Source organism: Buteo buteo, chromosome 10, assembly GCF_964188355.1.
Source record: "Buteo buteo chromosome 10, bButBut1.hap1.1, whole genome shotgun sequence".
Taxonomy (NCBI): Eukaryota; Metazoa; Chordata; class Aves; order Accipitriformes; family Accipitridae; genus Buteo; species Buteo buteo.
In genome coordinates this window covers 16,114,829-16,128,346 of record NC_134180.1, presented here as the reverse complement: position 1 = coordinate 16,128,346, position 13,518 = coordinate 16,114,829, and the positions used below count along the sequence as shown (strand labels likewise).

General features: G+C 35.9%; 1 protein-coding gene across 1 annotated transcript in view; it reads right to left on the bottom strand.

Annotated features, from left to right (window-relative positions):
- LOC142035976 (putative oxidoreductase YtbE) overlaps nucleotides 1-13,518 on the bottom strand; it is a 53,211-nt gene that overhangs the window by 29,181 nt on the left and 10,512 nt on the right. Inside the window, 1 exon segment of the mRNA XM_075038794.1 lies at nucleotides 7,481-7,568. Within this exon segment, the coding sequence (XP_074894895.1) occupies nucleotides 7,481-7,568 (88 nt within the window).

The following is a 13,518-nucleotide window of genomic DNA, read 5'->3' as shown; positions in this document are numbered from 1 at the left end:
AGCATTTCCAACATAAATTAAAAATGAGAAATTCATATGTATTGGACTCAGAGTTCCAAATCAGGTTACCTAAATTTCAAAAATTATAGGATCTAATGCCATTGTAAGTTTGTAGATACTGCTAGACATTCTGAAGGAGAAATTTAGGAGATACTTTGAAAACAACTACATTTCTATTTAAATTCTAACTGCGGATTAAACAGGTAACCGCAGGCATCCCAGTCAAAGAGGTGTTGGTCTTTGCCGCATCACTAGTCTGACACAAAACAGGAAAAGAAAATAAATGCATGACTGAGATGTGCATAATTTTAAGTGCTTTATAATATTCCTTTTTTTTTTTGGCAGTTCAAATATTGAGTTAAGGAATAAAAAGATAGACTCATTTGCAATGAGCAGAGTTATTTGTTCTTTGAATGCATTGCACCATTCATTTACAGCACCTCTTTGTGAAAACACAGATCCTCTACTATACCTTTTTTCATTCACATTTAAGGACTGCACTAATGACTACTATACCACTGGGCTGGTATATTAGCTTTCTACCTCTATAAATACAAATTCAACCTTGATTTAAGAGAGAAATGTAACATGAAATTCACTATAATACACCAGTCCCCATTTGGATACATCATTGCAACACTGTTAAAGAGAGTATTTGCTTAGATTAAGAATCTAATTAGAACAACACAGAATTTTGTACAGTAAGATACATTACAGATGTATCAAGGAAAAAATTATTTTGGGTGTATCACAAAAATCATGAGCTAAATTTTTACTTTCTTGTATCAATAACCCATCAGACTTTTAAATACAACTGCTCAGACAAGCAAATATCATTCATATATAATGATTTGCAGCATCTGGATTTATGTCATGTTTAAAGAGAGAGTTGCTCATTCTTTGCCCTTATATACATAAAATCCACTCCCAATTTAGAAGAGTAAAAAACCAGATGCAGTCTTGCTCATCACTGATCTGCGAATAATTACTTCTTCCCTAATTGCTCTGAAAAAAGAAGTTGTATTTATTAAGAATAAATACCAACATAAGGTATTGGAATAAATACCAATTTCTAGGACATTTAAGTGAAAACTAATAGTAGGATATTGATTAGAGCATTTGGTAAGGTTATGTTCAAAGCTCAGGACTACTCTAATTCTGTTGCCAATAAACTCTCTTTTAAAATTTCCACTGACTGATATTAGATGCAATCCCAAGGATTAGCATTAGGAATTGCTAATATCAAGTGTTCCTTTTAAACCAAAATTATATATGCCATTGTCAGTACTTACTGCATAGAGACTGCCATGTTTTAATTTAAGCTTTTTTGCTTGGACAAAGCTAATGTCATAGGTAGGTAGGTGTAAGTTAGTGGTATCTGATGACTACCTCATGTAAAAATGGAATAATTGCATATCTTTAATTGCTGTTTGTTATGTTCTCCAAATTAGACTAATAAGAACTGCTTAACTATGCAAAAATGTTGTATAGCACCACCAATAAATAATCATTAACTTCAGCAGAATTTCACCAAAAGCTACTTTTCCAAAAGCCTGAATAATCAGTTAGACATAACAGTTTGCAAACGTTCACAGAAATACCCTTATAACGGCCTTCCGCGTACAAAGATGCTTTGTACTCAGCCCAAGAAATTGAAGTACTCTCGGAAGAACGACTTTTAACAGATTTGATAACTGAAAGATCTCTGGCCTTGGATATTTAAAAAAAATGCAGTATATCACCCTTCCCTGTATTAGTGGCTGAGACCTCTTCAATGCAAACATGATTAGCTGTTCGTCCTTTATTTTAGAAAGGTGATGTTATCAGTTATGTGATGTCCATATCATCCTATTGTTTATTTTAATTTAGGCTTTTTGTTGAAATAAAAGTTACTTCACAGTTAGAAACACTCTGGACTGCAAGAAGCATTCATGAAAGATGTGGGGCAAAGGTACCTTATCTCAGAGATAAAGAGTAGAATCGTCTTTCTGCCAGTCATGCACAAACCACCCCAACACAGCTAGAAGCAGAAGAAATACAATGTACCTTGCAATAAGAAACAAAGCTGCCACTCTATTTAAATAAACTAAGCATATTTAATTTTAAATTAGGATCTGCTTACTTCTCCTGTATCTGTCAGAAAACTTAGGCCAATAAAAACAGTAAGCAACTCACAAACCAAGGTCTACAATTTCATCTTCATTTGTACACACGTTCACACCTACACACTTTCTTTTGCTTAAAGTATTTCCCCTCCTGGGAGATTACAAGAACACAAACACTCTTGTTTTCATTTTGGAGGCAAGAAATTAGTTTTAAATTATTCATCAAAATAGCTTACGGTTCTGGTAATCAAGAAACATGCAACTTCATCACTGGAGGTTTTTAAGAACAGACTACATTTTCATCTGTTGAGAACAATGGGGTTGTGCCTTGTAGTGTGGAATCGATTAATCAATACCTTGATGTTTTCCAACCATGTATTTTTTAAAAATAATCCTAACTCAAAACAAAATACCCCCAATGATTCACAGTATGAGGATGCACTTGAGAAAGAAGAAAAAAAACCTCCAAACATTCACAATCAAATTTTGTATTTACCAGCTTTTTAAAGCATCCTTTACACACAATCAAACTGTAGTCTTGCAGTGGTAAGTGAAAGCCTGAAACTGAAGTTCAAATGTCAAAACACAGTGCTGCAGGAAAACTAAAATTAACACATGAACTACTTTCACACATACATTTAAAATAGAGTGTCTTATTACTTCTTAGTGGTTGCGGCACCTACAATCAACACAGTTCCTCTTAACTTAAAAGTACAGGGACATTTTAAACATTTAAAAGCCAACAGCATGTTGGCATGGAAATAAAAGTTTGCAATTCTATTCAAATTCCTAATACAATATTAAAAAAAAAGTCAAAATCCACTAAAACAAACCTAGTTTTGCAGAACAAGCCCTGGCTCATATCAAACCTAGAAGCAAAAGTATATTTTTCAATGTTTTGCACAGTTATCATAATGCAATGATTGTATTTTCCCTGCTTTTCTGAATCATCACTGCACTTAGTATGTACATGATATATTTTTTGCTTCCACCCAATCTTTTTGGAAGAAAGATTGGAACACAGATCAACGTGAAGCAACCTCTAAAATGTTCTGAATTAATACACAGTCTGAACTGGGTGTATTATCATAATTCATGTGATTCATCTATGACACTAAATATGCTGATAGAACATTTGTCCAACTCCAGTTGGGTATTTGTGATAGGTTAGATTTCCCTGAATGTGATAGACTCAGAACAGTCAAAAGGAAAATAAAATTGTATATGAATTCAGTAACCCACAAATCACATTCAAGAAGTTACTTTAGAGGTTTGATCCAAACCCCAAGGAATGTATTCTGCTACTGCCAAACCTGTAAGATTTGCTGCCATTTCATACTGGTTTACTGTCACTGCTTGTTAAGGACCACATTTAGAAAATGCAAGGAGCAGAATATCTGCTACAACCACTACCCACATATAATACAAATTTCCAGCTTCTCATGGATATATAATTTACTGATTCAAATAAAAATCCTGGAACACTGCTCTCCTAATACCATTTGCCCAAAAAACGTTTATCAAAAAGCTTTCATAACAGTATTTTACATGGAACACTTTTTCTCTTAAAAAGCTGCGACTGCTTTCAACAGTTAATGTTTCAACAGCCATTCTATATACTGCTAATGCACAGATTTTTCAATTCCTGTTAGATTATTTCCCAAGTCTCTAATTCACTCTGCATGGAAGGACTGTGTAGTCCATAAGGATCCTCAACAAAATTAACAGGACCTTCCCTGGAACAAAGAGCTTAGCTGCACATTTAGCTGCCAGGGCTCCTACAGCTTTTTCTTTTTGCAGTCTTCTGAATGGCTAACTTTCCCTCCAACATAAAGGTCTACCATCACAGATATATTATTTAGAATCTTTTAATTTTCTATATGAACCATGTATCTTTATGGAAACGCTACAAACCCCCACATATTTGGTTAATATCATATAATGAAATCAAGAAATTCCGATTTAGGTACCTTTCACATACATTTATTTCACATTCCTATTCCACAGAAAAACTGCCAGCTTTAACACATGTTTGTAACTAAAGAATTTACTTTCCTTTCCTAAATAAGCTTCGACACAAATTGTTCTGTTATTGCCAGATCTCTTCTTGTCATGGATTTCATGTCCTCTCTATGGTATAGACTGGCCAGCAGAAAAGGGACACAAAATGCAGGTATGAATGAAAACAGCTAGGATATCTAAGCTTAGTTCTACAAGGCTATGACCATATTTTCAAACAAATCTTCTGCATTCCGGTTACTTTTGTTAGACTTGTGATAAGCCTCAGTTTCCAACAAAAAGCTCTTATTCTAAGCATTCCTGAAACACTTGAAAAGTTCACGTCTCAAGATATTGCCACTTTTTGCTTGAAAAATCCTTCCAATAGCACCTTCCAGCTGAGTGCTTTCAGACAGGAGGTACGGGACTCCTTAAAGCATGATGCTTTCTATGAACTCCATGAAATACACCATGTATTGTACCTCCTCTAAGGGTCTACTTCACCAGCATAAGCACTAAACATAGAACTCAACCTTATCTCTTTCACACAAGCGCAGATCATACTGTGTTAAATACGGTCTGTGGAGCTGATCCAACAGAGATTAAGCTCAAGCAGCCAAAACCGTTACTCCACTTGCCACCCCATCCTTCTTGTGGAGGTCACCATCCTCATTGACAGGTAAGTGAATTGCATGTGAAATATTTTCTAAGCCATTACAGTTCACAAATCAAGTTAAAGCAAGATGAAGCCAGCATTGATTTAGGTCACTATGTCAAGACTAAGTGGTGGTTCAGGAAGAGCTTTATAAATTTTTCAGACATCTCCACATCAGTGGAAGAAAGGTGAAGAAGGAGGGAAGATGGGTGAGAGTATTAAAAAAAAACAAAGAGGAAAAAAATCTAGTATGGAGGCAGATTGCACAGGCAGTTGTAATATTCCTTAATTTGTCTTAGTAATATGAGCAAAAGAAGTCTCAAGAGCTGAACATATCTGACAAACTCAAGTTCTGTTTATGCCAGTCTAAGAATTCACTCACATTGTGACAGTATTTGTGCATTTCTTGCTCTCAGATATTTTTTCCTTGTTTCACATATTTCTGCTTAGCAGCAATATGTAAACTGAGTATTTGTGTGACCACCTACTTTAATCAGTCTACTACCTGAGAAAATAAAAGCAAATTGCAGTACTAAAAGGAATCACTGAAAATGATTTCCTGGAAGCCAGTCAAGTTTTTCTCTCATCAACATTCAGCACCAGTGTCATAGCAAGCGGAAGAAAAAAGAAAGCAAACACAAGACATAACAAGCAGAAAGCAGAGAGGAGGAAACATGATATTTCTTAATTTAGAGAAGAAAGTCAGGGCTTGAAACTTTGTTTATGAAAGTCTCCTTGTAGTGACCTGTATTTGCATGGGACAGACAAAAAACAGATTTTAATTCATTTTGCATTATTCTGTACCGGTGCAGGAAGTTAAGGGATACATTTCCAGAAAGAATGAAGCCAAAGAAGTGCATACAAAAATCTGTCTTTAACAGAGATAGGTTCCCCCCCCGCCTTCATCAAGCAAAAAAAGCCAGTGCATACAGCACACAGCTGCCATTAATATTATATGCCATTAATTCTGCAAAATCTGTACTTCACAAAAGCTGTTTAAAAGTTTATTTATTAGTAACAGATAGACAGGGTGAGGAAAGAGAAGTAAAATGAGGCTTTTCAGGCACTGACAGATAATGTCTGATGGTTAGGTCGATTATTCCTTGATTACCAGCATAAACACTATCTCCGCCAGTGTCATTATTTTAGATTATTACTTTAAATTCATCTTCCTCTACATCCACTTTCTTTTCATTGCTCCAGCTAGGGAACAAGCAGCAAAAGCATTTTAAAAAAATATCATGTTTATTTTTATCAGGTACCTCCTCTCCTATGACTTGTTGCAAAGAATTAATTGGAGTCATTATTGCAGCTCTTTGCCTGTCTAGTAAGACAGTAACAATGACATCTTTGACTACAAGAAGTTTATGATCAGGGTAAGTTTAAAAGTGCATAAGACTAATTCAGTGTTAATTAGATTTAGTCTTCTAAAGTCTTGTAGGTACATTTAACATTTTCCTCAAAGTATATTGCATGAGACAGACCAAACCAAAGGCAGTTATTCAGAATTTTTTTAAAATTAATAGACTGTCCTGGTTTCAGCTGGGATAGAGTTAATTGTCTTCCTAGCAGCTGGTACAGTGCTATGTTTTTGAGCTAGGTACAAGAAGAATGTTGATAACACTGATGTTTTCAGTTGTTGCTAAGTAGCATTTAGACTAAGTCAAGGATTTTTCAGCTTCTGATGCCCAGCCAGCAAGAAGGCTGGAGGGGCATAAGAAGTTGGGAGGGGACACAGCCAGGACAGCTGACCCAAACTGGCCAAAGGGGTATTCCATACCATGTGGTGTCACATCTAGTATAGGAACTGGGGGGAGTGGGGGTGAGGGGGATCGCTGCTTGGGGACTAGCTGGGCATCAATAGGTGGGTTGTGAGCAACTGCACTGTGCATCATTTGTATATTTCAATCCTTTTATTATTACTGTTTTCATTTTATTAGTGTTATCATTATCATTATTAGTTTCTTCTTTTCTGTTCTATTAAACCGTTCTTATCTCAACCCACGAGTTTTACTTCTTTTCCCGATTTTCTCCTCCATCCCACTGGGTGGGGGAGGAAGTGAGTGAGCAGCTGCATGGTGCTTAGTTGCTGGCTGGGGTTAAACCACGACATATACCTACAAAATAAGTTTTAGAAAGGACTCCCATTCCTGAGATTTAACAGGCTGCAGAAGAAATGTGGCAGTTTTGTCACCCAGTTACCAATAAATTATTGTAAAGTTTATGAATTCTTGTTTCATAGGTTTTGGGTGTTTTTAGCAAAATATACAACTCATGTAGTGGTTCCTCAAATTGATTTAACAATGAAATGAACCTTTACAAAACATACCTTGATCTGATTTAAAACATTTGCAATAAGGAAAAAATCTGTGGTCTCAATTATATGCATGTGAACTTCCTAGAGAAGAAACACTACAAGAAATCTGCAAATGTATAAATAAAGGCAGAATTTGGTATCTGTGATCTATCTGTACTACATAGTTTTTTTCAGGAATTCATTCATCTTTGCAAATACTCACACAGAAGGCACAATAAATGAGCTATATGTAAAGATTCATACCAAGATATTCAACACCAAGTCTTTCACATGATTCTAAGCAGGCTTTTTTTTGTGCTTTCATAGCCATAACCACTATGCCACAGTTTGGTAGTTATCCAGAGGTCCTCTCGCTTCACATCACTCTCTTTGATGGCCTTTTGGAGGAGAGATTCACAGCTGTACCTTTTTGCTGTGTCAATATGACGAATGCCACATTTTTGTAATGCATGGACCACAGCATCATGGGAATAGCCACCTTGATGGGAAGTACCTAAATAAACAAAATCAGATATGAATTGTCAGCAGTGAATTATGGGGGACATTTTTTAATTCTTTTTAATTTTTGTTTTCCTTTTTTTGTATATTGTCACAGAACCTTCTTATTCAATTTTAATTTCCTAATAGTAAAGAAACGGGAACTGACAGATCTCTAGGCTGGGAAAATACATAAAGTGCTAGAATGTTGATACTGATCAGAAATAACTCCACCAAAATCAAACATCAACAGCATTTAACTGTAAAGGACTGATTTCAGAAGTCAGGCTGAAGAACATCAAAGACAAAATACATCCTTTATAGGAGCACAACATTTACAGATGAAAATATTAACAATAAGAAATAAAATATAACTTAAAAAGCAATTTACTTTGCAGAAAGCATATCCTGAAACCTTTACTCTGTTGAACTCCTGGTAGCTTCAGGTTATTATTGCATTGTACAACCCCAGACAGGGCCATACCACAGGTGCAATTGACATATTGTCAAGCTCAGCAGTAACCAAAACAATGGAATCCTACACAAGAGTTACACAACAGGCATACAGGGAGTTTCAGTAACAAAGTACTGTAACTTTCATTGTGTAGGTATTCACTAGATGTGTATTTTGCCTGTCAAGGGGACGGAAGGAGGAGGAGACTCTGCAGGAAAAGCAACCAGCAGGAGGACTGTCAGATAAAGAACTGGTTGAGAGCAAGGAGGATGATGTTTCTACTTACCCTTTCCTGTTAGTTGTTTCTCCTGCCATGAGCCCCTCACCCATTCAAGCTCAGTCACACACTTCCCACAAACAGTATTTTCTACAGTTTGTTGGAGGAAATGCTCAGTCAGTTCCAGTCAGCTACCAAAGCCACTGTCCAAGATGATGATTAGTACTTAAAGGCCCTAGTGCAACAGTAGTCGGCATGCAAATGGCTACGTCACTGACTTCAGAAGGGCCCTGTACAGTTGTGACAGTTGACAGCAACAGGGTCTTCAGCCACTGCTGAATCTAAATAAATAAAGGACTCCAGGTCAAAGAAGACTAATATTACATAAAAATATGTATCTGCTGTTAACTTTCTCTTTCCCTCCAAACATTATATTTATTTCTACATTGCATACATAATTATGAAATTAACAAATGTATATAGCCACCCAGACTGTCAGAAAAAGCAAACAAATGAAAACACAAACAGTTGCCTTAGACTCATCCTCAGAACCTCCCATACCTGAACTGGAGGGAGAACCCCCACAGGAGTCTGCACGACTTTCTCACACATGTCGTAAGAACACATGCAAGAATGAGGAGAGCTTACAAAAGTCTTACTTGCATGTAAGGCAAGCCAGGTTCTCCTAAATGTTTATAATTTTTGTTCATTCCTAATCTCAGGAGGAAAGCCAGCGACACCTCTGTAATCTTGCTCAATACTCCAAGTCATTTAAAATAAGATACAATGTGGTCTGATATCACGCACATACACCTGAGGATCATGACATTCTGCTGATCACAATGGGACAATCCCCTCTTTATGTTTATGACCTACAAAATGTGGAGTATTGAATTCTTGATGTATCTTCATGGATTTTAAAGTGATGAAATTATAATACTATATTCCTACAATTTTGACATGCATATTGTAAGTATTTTACCTTCCAAATGTAAACAGTTCCAATGTTTCAAAAGACAAAACTTTAAAACTTTTTCCTCCACAGCCACTAATTATGATTAATAATTGGCTTAATTTCTGAGTAATTTAGAAATAGATGTCCCTATAACTTGTTTTACATCAAAATAAGTTAAAATAGATCAACTTATGTTTTCAAAATAGCTATTTCAAAATCCTCATGAACGTTTAAGAACTTTAAATGAATGCAATGCTACTACATTGCAACTATGGGCAAAGAATATAGATGCAATTATTACATTATTCAGATCCTAAAGGAATTTTATTAAAGAATTATATAACTAGCATAGAAAAATTACTATACTTTTTCATAACAATCCCTTCACTTTTAATAAGCTGGTATTGGTGCCAAATAAATGAGGTTGTAACTATTGTGTCTGTTTCTGGCTGAATGGACATTTCTAAGCACAGAATGAATGGAGTTCATTTAGAGGTCTTGCAAATGGACTCGGACTCTTTTCATGCATAATGGATTTCAGTAAGAACATTTAGGACAAACAACTTTTTAACTTAACCCTTTTAAGTTAAAGGGAGAGTGGGAAAGAAGGAAAATTCAGAATGATTTTGTTACTGTTCCCCATTCAGTGATGGCATGCACGCTTGTTTCACAGGAAATAAAGAGACCAAGATCAGTCTGGAGTGAATTATCTCAATTTCTACGCCTAAAAATGAACTACAACAGTCCTGATGCACTAAACAGTAATTAAAAAGTAAGCTTAACAATTATTTAATATTACCGCTTTGCAAGCCAACTTAATCATAAACAACAGGTTTCTAAGTTAATTATGCTACTACCATAACAGCTTCTAGACTTTAGAAATCACAGTTTTCTTGTGTTTACTCATGCGATTAAATATGTTACTATTCATAGATGCAGAAGGGTGACAAAAGAAGGTAGAGTAACTTAAATTTCTTTTTTTTTTAATATATTTTAAATCCAGACTTAACATTATTTGAACACATTAACATTCTTACATGTTTGGGACTACCCTTTGTTCACAGAGATGTAATTCACACTGTACATGTATATTTAAAGACAAAATCCAATCTCGCATTTAAAACTAATATGAACTAGCACCCTTGCCATCCCCTTACTGTTTCTAAAAATACTGAATTAATATATTTTTATCTAGAATTCTCTGATAAAAAAAAGGAATTCCTTTTAATAAATGAAGTAAAATATAAGTAAGTCTAGAAAAGCTCCCTATTTTTTAGCTAGTATTTTAACTTGTTTTCCTAGATGAATAGCACTGTTCTCTCACTGATGGAACTAACAAATCTGACAGATCTGAAAATATCTGAGATAATTACATTCCTACAGATTTTGTGAAAATTGGTGGTTGGGAGGGACAAGGATACTGCAGTGGAAATATGGATAGATCAAAGGACACAAATCCATTGAAAACTAGGCTTAATTTGTTATGTTATTATTTTGTCATGATTACTCATCACTTTTTTTTATATTCTGAACACTACTATCAAAACTGGGATGAGAAACATGCTCTGGCAATCCATAAAAAGTTCCAAAGATTATTAGGAAGGCAGAATCCTGTTCACAATGCAGTTGCTACAGGGACCAGGGGGCGGGGGGGGGAATCCCAGTCAGCAACCTCCCCCCAAAAGACAAAATCACCACCACCCCTCCCCTTCGCCAAAATGTAAAACAACTAACAAACCAAAACGCTACTCCCCCTCTCCCAGTTTTACGCACCATCTCAGCTGACTCTCAGCCTCATTAAACTTTCTGTTCTCCTTCACAGAAGCTGTAGAACTACAGTTAGAGATCCAAAGCACCAACAATTTTTCAAACAAGAATCAGGACCTACTTTCTCTCTCTTCTTTCCCCCTCCTTTTGTGGAGAAGTGTGTCTTCATGTTCTCTGTGAAAGTATTATTTGTCTGAATATATAAAAATGATCTGTGACATGAATACCTTTGGCTACTTGAAATCAATGGAATCACTTAGATTAGAAGAGTTCCTGTTAGTGAAACTGCAGCCAGGATATTTAGTGATCCTATCAGAGATTAACGATCTTTTGACATCAGTACAAAAATGCTCATTCCTTTGCTGATTTTTTTTATCTCCAAGTAATTGAGAAAAGAACTCTCAAAAGCAAAAGCTCAATCCTTGTTTCAACGCTTACATACTCATTGTGTATAGTTATGGTATTGTATACCATAACAGGCTTGAAATACCTTATTCTATTAGTTTTATTTCTATTATTTCAACATTACATCAACATTAGGGCCACAATGCATCTTATGAATATATTAAAGTTTTTCGTGCCAAAACAGTTTGATTTCACTGATTACCTTATGAGCACATTTGATGATAAAACATAAAATGTTGCCTATACATAGAGCAAATGAACATATTAGACATTTCAAGGTTTATTGCTAATCCATTTACAAAACCACATGCCTCTTCTATGGAATGGCTCAAGGACAATCCTTACTTGCTGTCCTTGCTTACTGTCTTACTTCCTCTACCTACTTCTGTATTCATCTGATCTTCTGACAAGCTGATTCAGATTGTTAAATGGCCAAAAAAAGCATATAGATTTAGAATTATTCATGAACCTGAAAAACTCCCCACAGGGGGAAAACCATTGAATTTTGGGCAAGGGATGGGGCAAGCAAAGTTCTCCCTTTAGCAACAGCAGTTAAATAATTTAATATAGTCAGTGTTTTTATTAAAATAAAAATAATAATAAAAAAAATCACAGTTGTGTTCAAGTCAACCACCAAATGATCAGAAAGACCTTCTCTACAAACTTGTCTCCTGGGGCATTTCTTTCCATTATGTTCCCCAACACCATCCCTAGAGCTGCGCTCAGAAAACCACATAATGTCACACTGACTTTCTATAACCACAGCACTAGAACCCAAGTGTTCTTACTGCTATATTTTGGCATAGTTTTTACCTAACAGGGTCAGTTACTCTGAAAATCATATTTAGTATCACATGACAGAAGTATTCATAGCATTCTCTTTTCTTTTTTAGAGTGTAGGACTTTCTTCTGCAGCAGGTGAAATTAAAGTCAAGCTCATTATGAAGCTATTATACTCTACAATTTTCATAATGCAACTACAGAGTATTTCAAGTTACGGGACCCAAATTTAATCACAATCACTTTTATAAAATAACTTGGACATTTCACTCAAGAGTCCAAGAGTGGCACCTAATGTAAATATAAATGGAGCAGCTGACCTTGCAGGAACGGAACCTATAGAGAAGATGGGCTTCTAGAAGGACTGGTAGGACAATGCCAACAATAACAGAAAGGCACTGAGCAGACTTGTATTATATAACCAGTGCTTTGGTCAGAACTAAAGCAGCACACATGTTTAACTAAAACTTAGTCACTTAAGACCACCAAGGCTGTATAAAAGTTGCAGGAGTAATTGCATTTTATGAGGCTACAACACAAAAATGCCAATGCAGTGGTGTAACTCCAATAAACAGGTGCCGATAGAGGTTGCTGTGTACAAGCATGGTGCAACATGAGCTAGAGTAGTTGAAGCATGGGCATGAATTTTGTTCTGCAAACTTCAAAGGACAGCGAGGACCACTCTGCCAGCACCGCAGTAAGGCAGTTACTTCCATACTGTAACAACATACTGGTAACAAGATTCACCAGAGAATTCCCAATAGAGGTCTTTGCTGCATTTACACACATTTCATGGCATTACAGCTGTACTGTATGAATGTGGTATTTTCATGTTCCTAAATAATATCACTATGCTAGTGAAATACTGTTAATACACCTGGCCTATGTAAAGTCTAGAGATTACACCATGAAGTTTCTCTTGCCTCTGTAAAAGCTGTCTGGATTATGGATATTACTTTATATATATATATATGTTTTACTTTGGTAACATTTCTCCTTTTTTTGCACTAAATATGATCCATTGCTTAGTACAAAGGGGTCACTCTGGGACTGTTTTTCTCCTGTGTGACTCAGAATAAGCTTATAGAATTCAATAACATGAGGAAGAAAAGTAGGCAAGCATGATTTTAAGCTCTGCAATTCTACTCAGGCAACTCTACACAGGCACCAAAGAACAGAGTGCAGGAATACAGCCTTGCTCCAATGCAAAATGGTAGGAGAGAGACATTACATGTTTATTATGTATCCAGGGAAAGGGAAGCCAGAATTGCTAGTTTTGTCTCTTCCTGAGAGGAAGGAAGAAATGGCAATGAGCCACCGTTGACAGAAGCACTCTATTCCCTCCACCCGAAGGAGGCTCTGACTGAAAAGCATATTCAGATCATCTA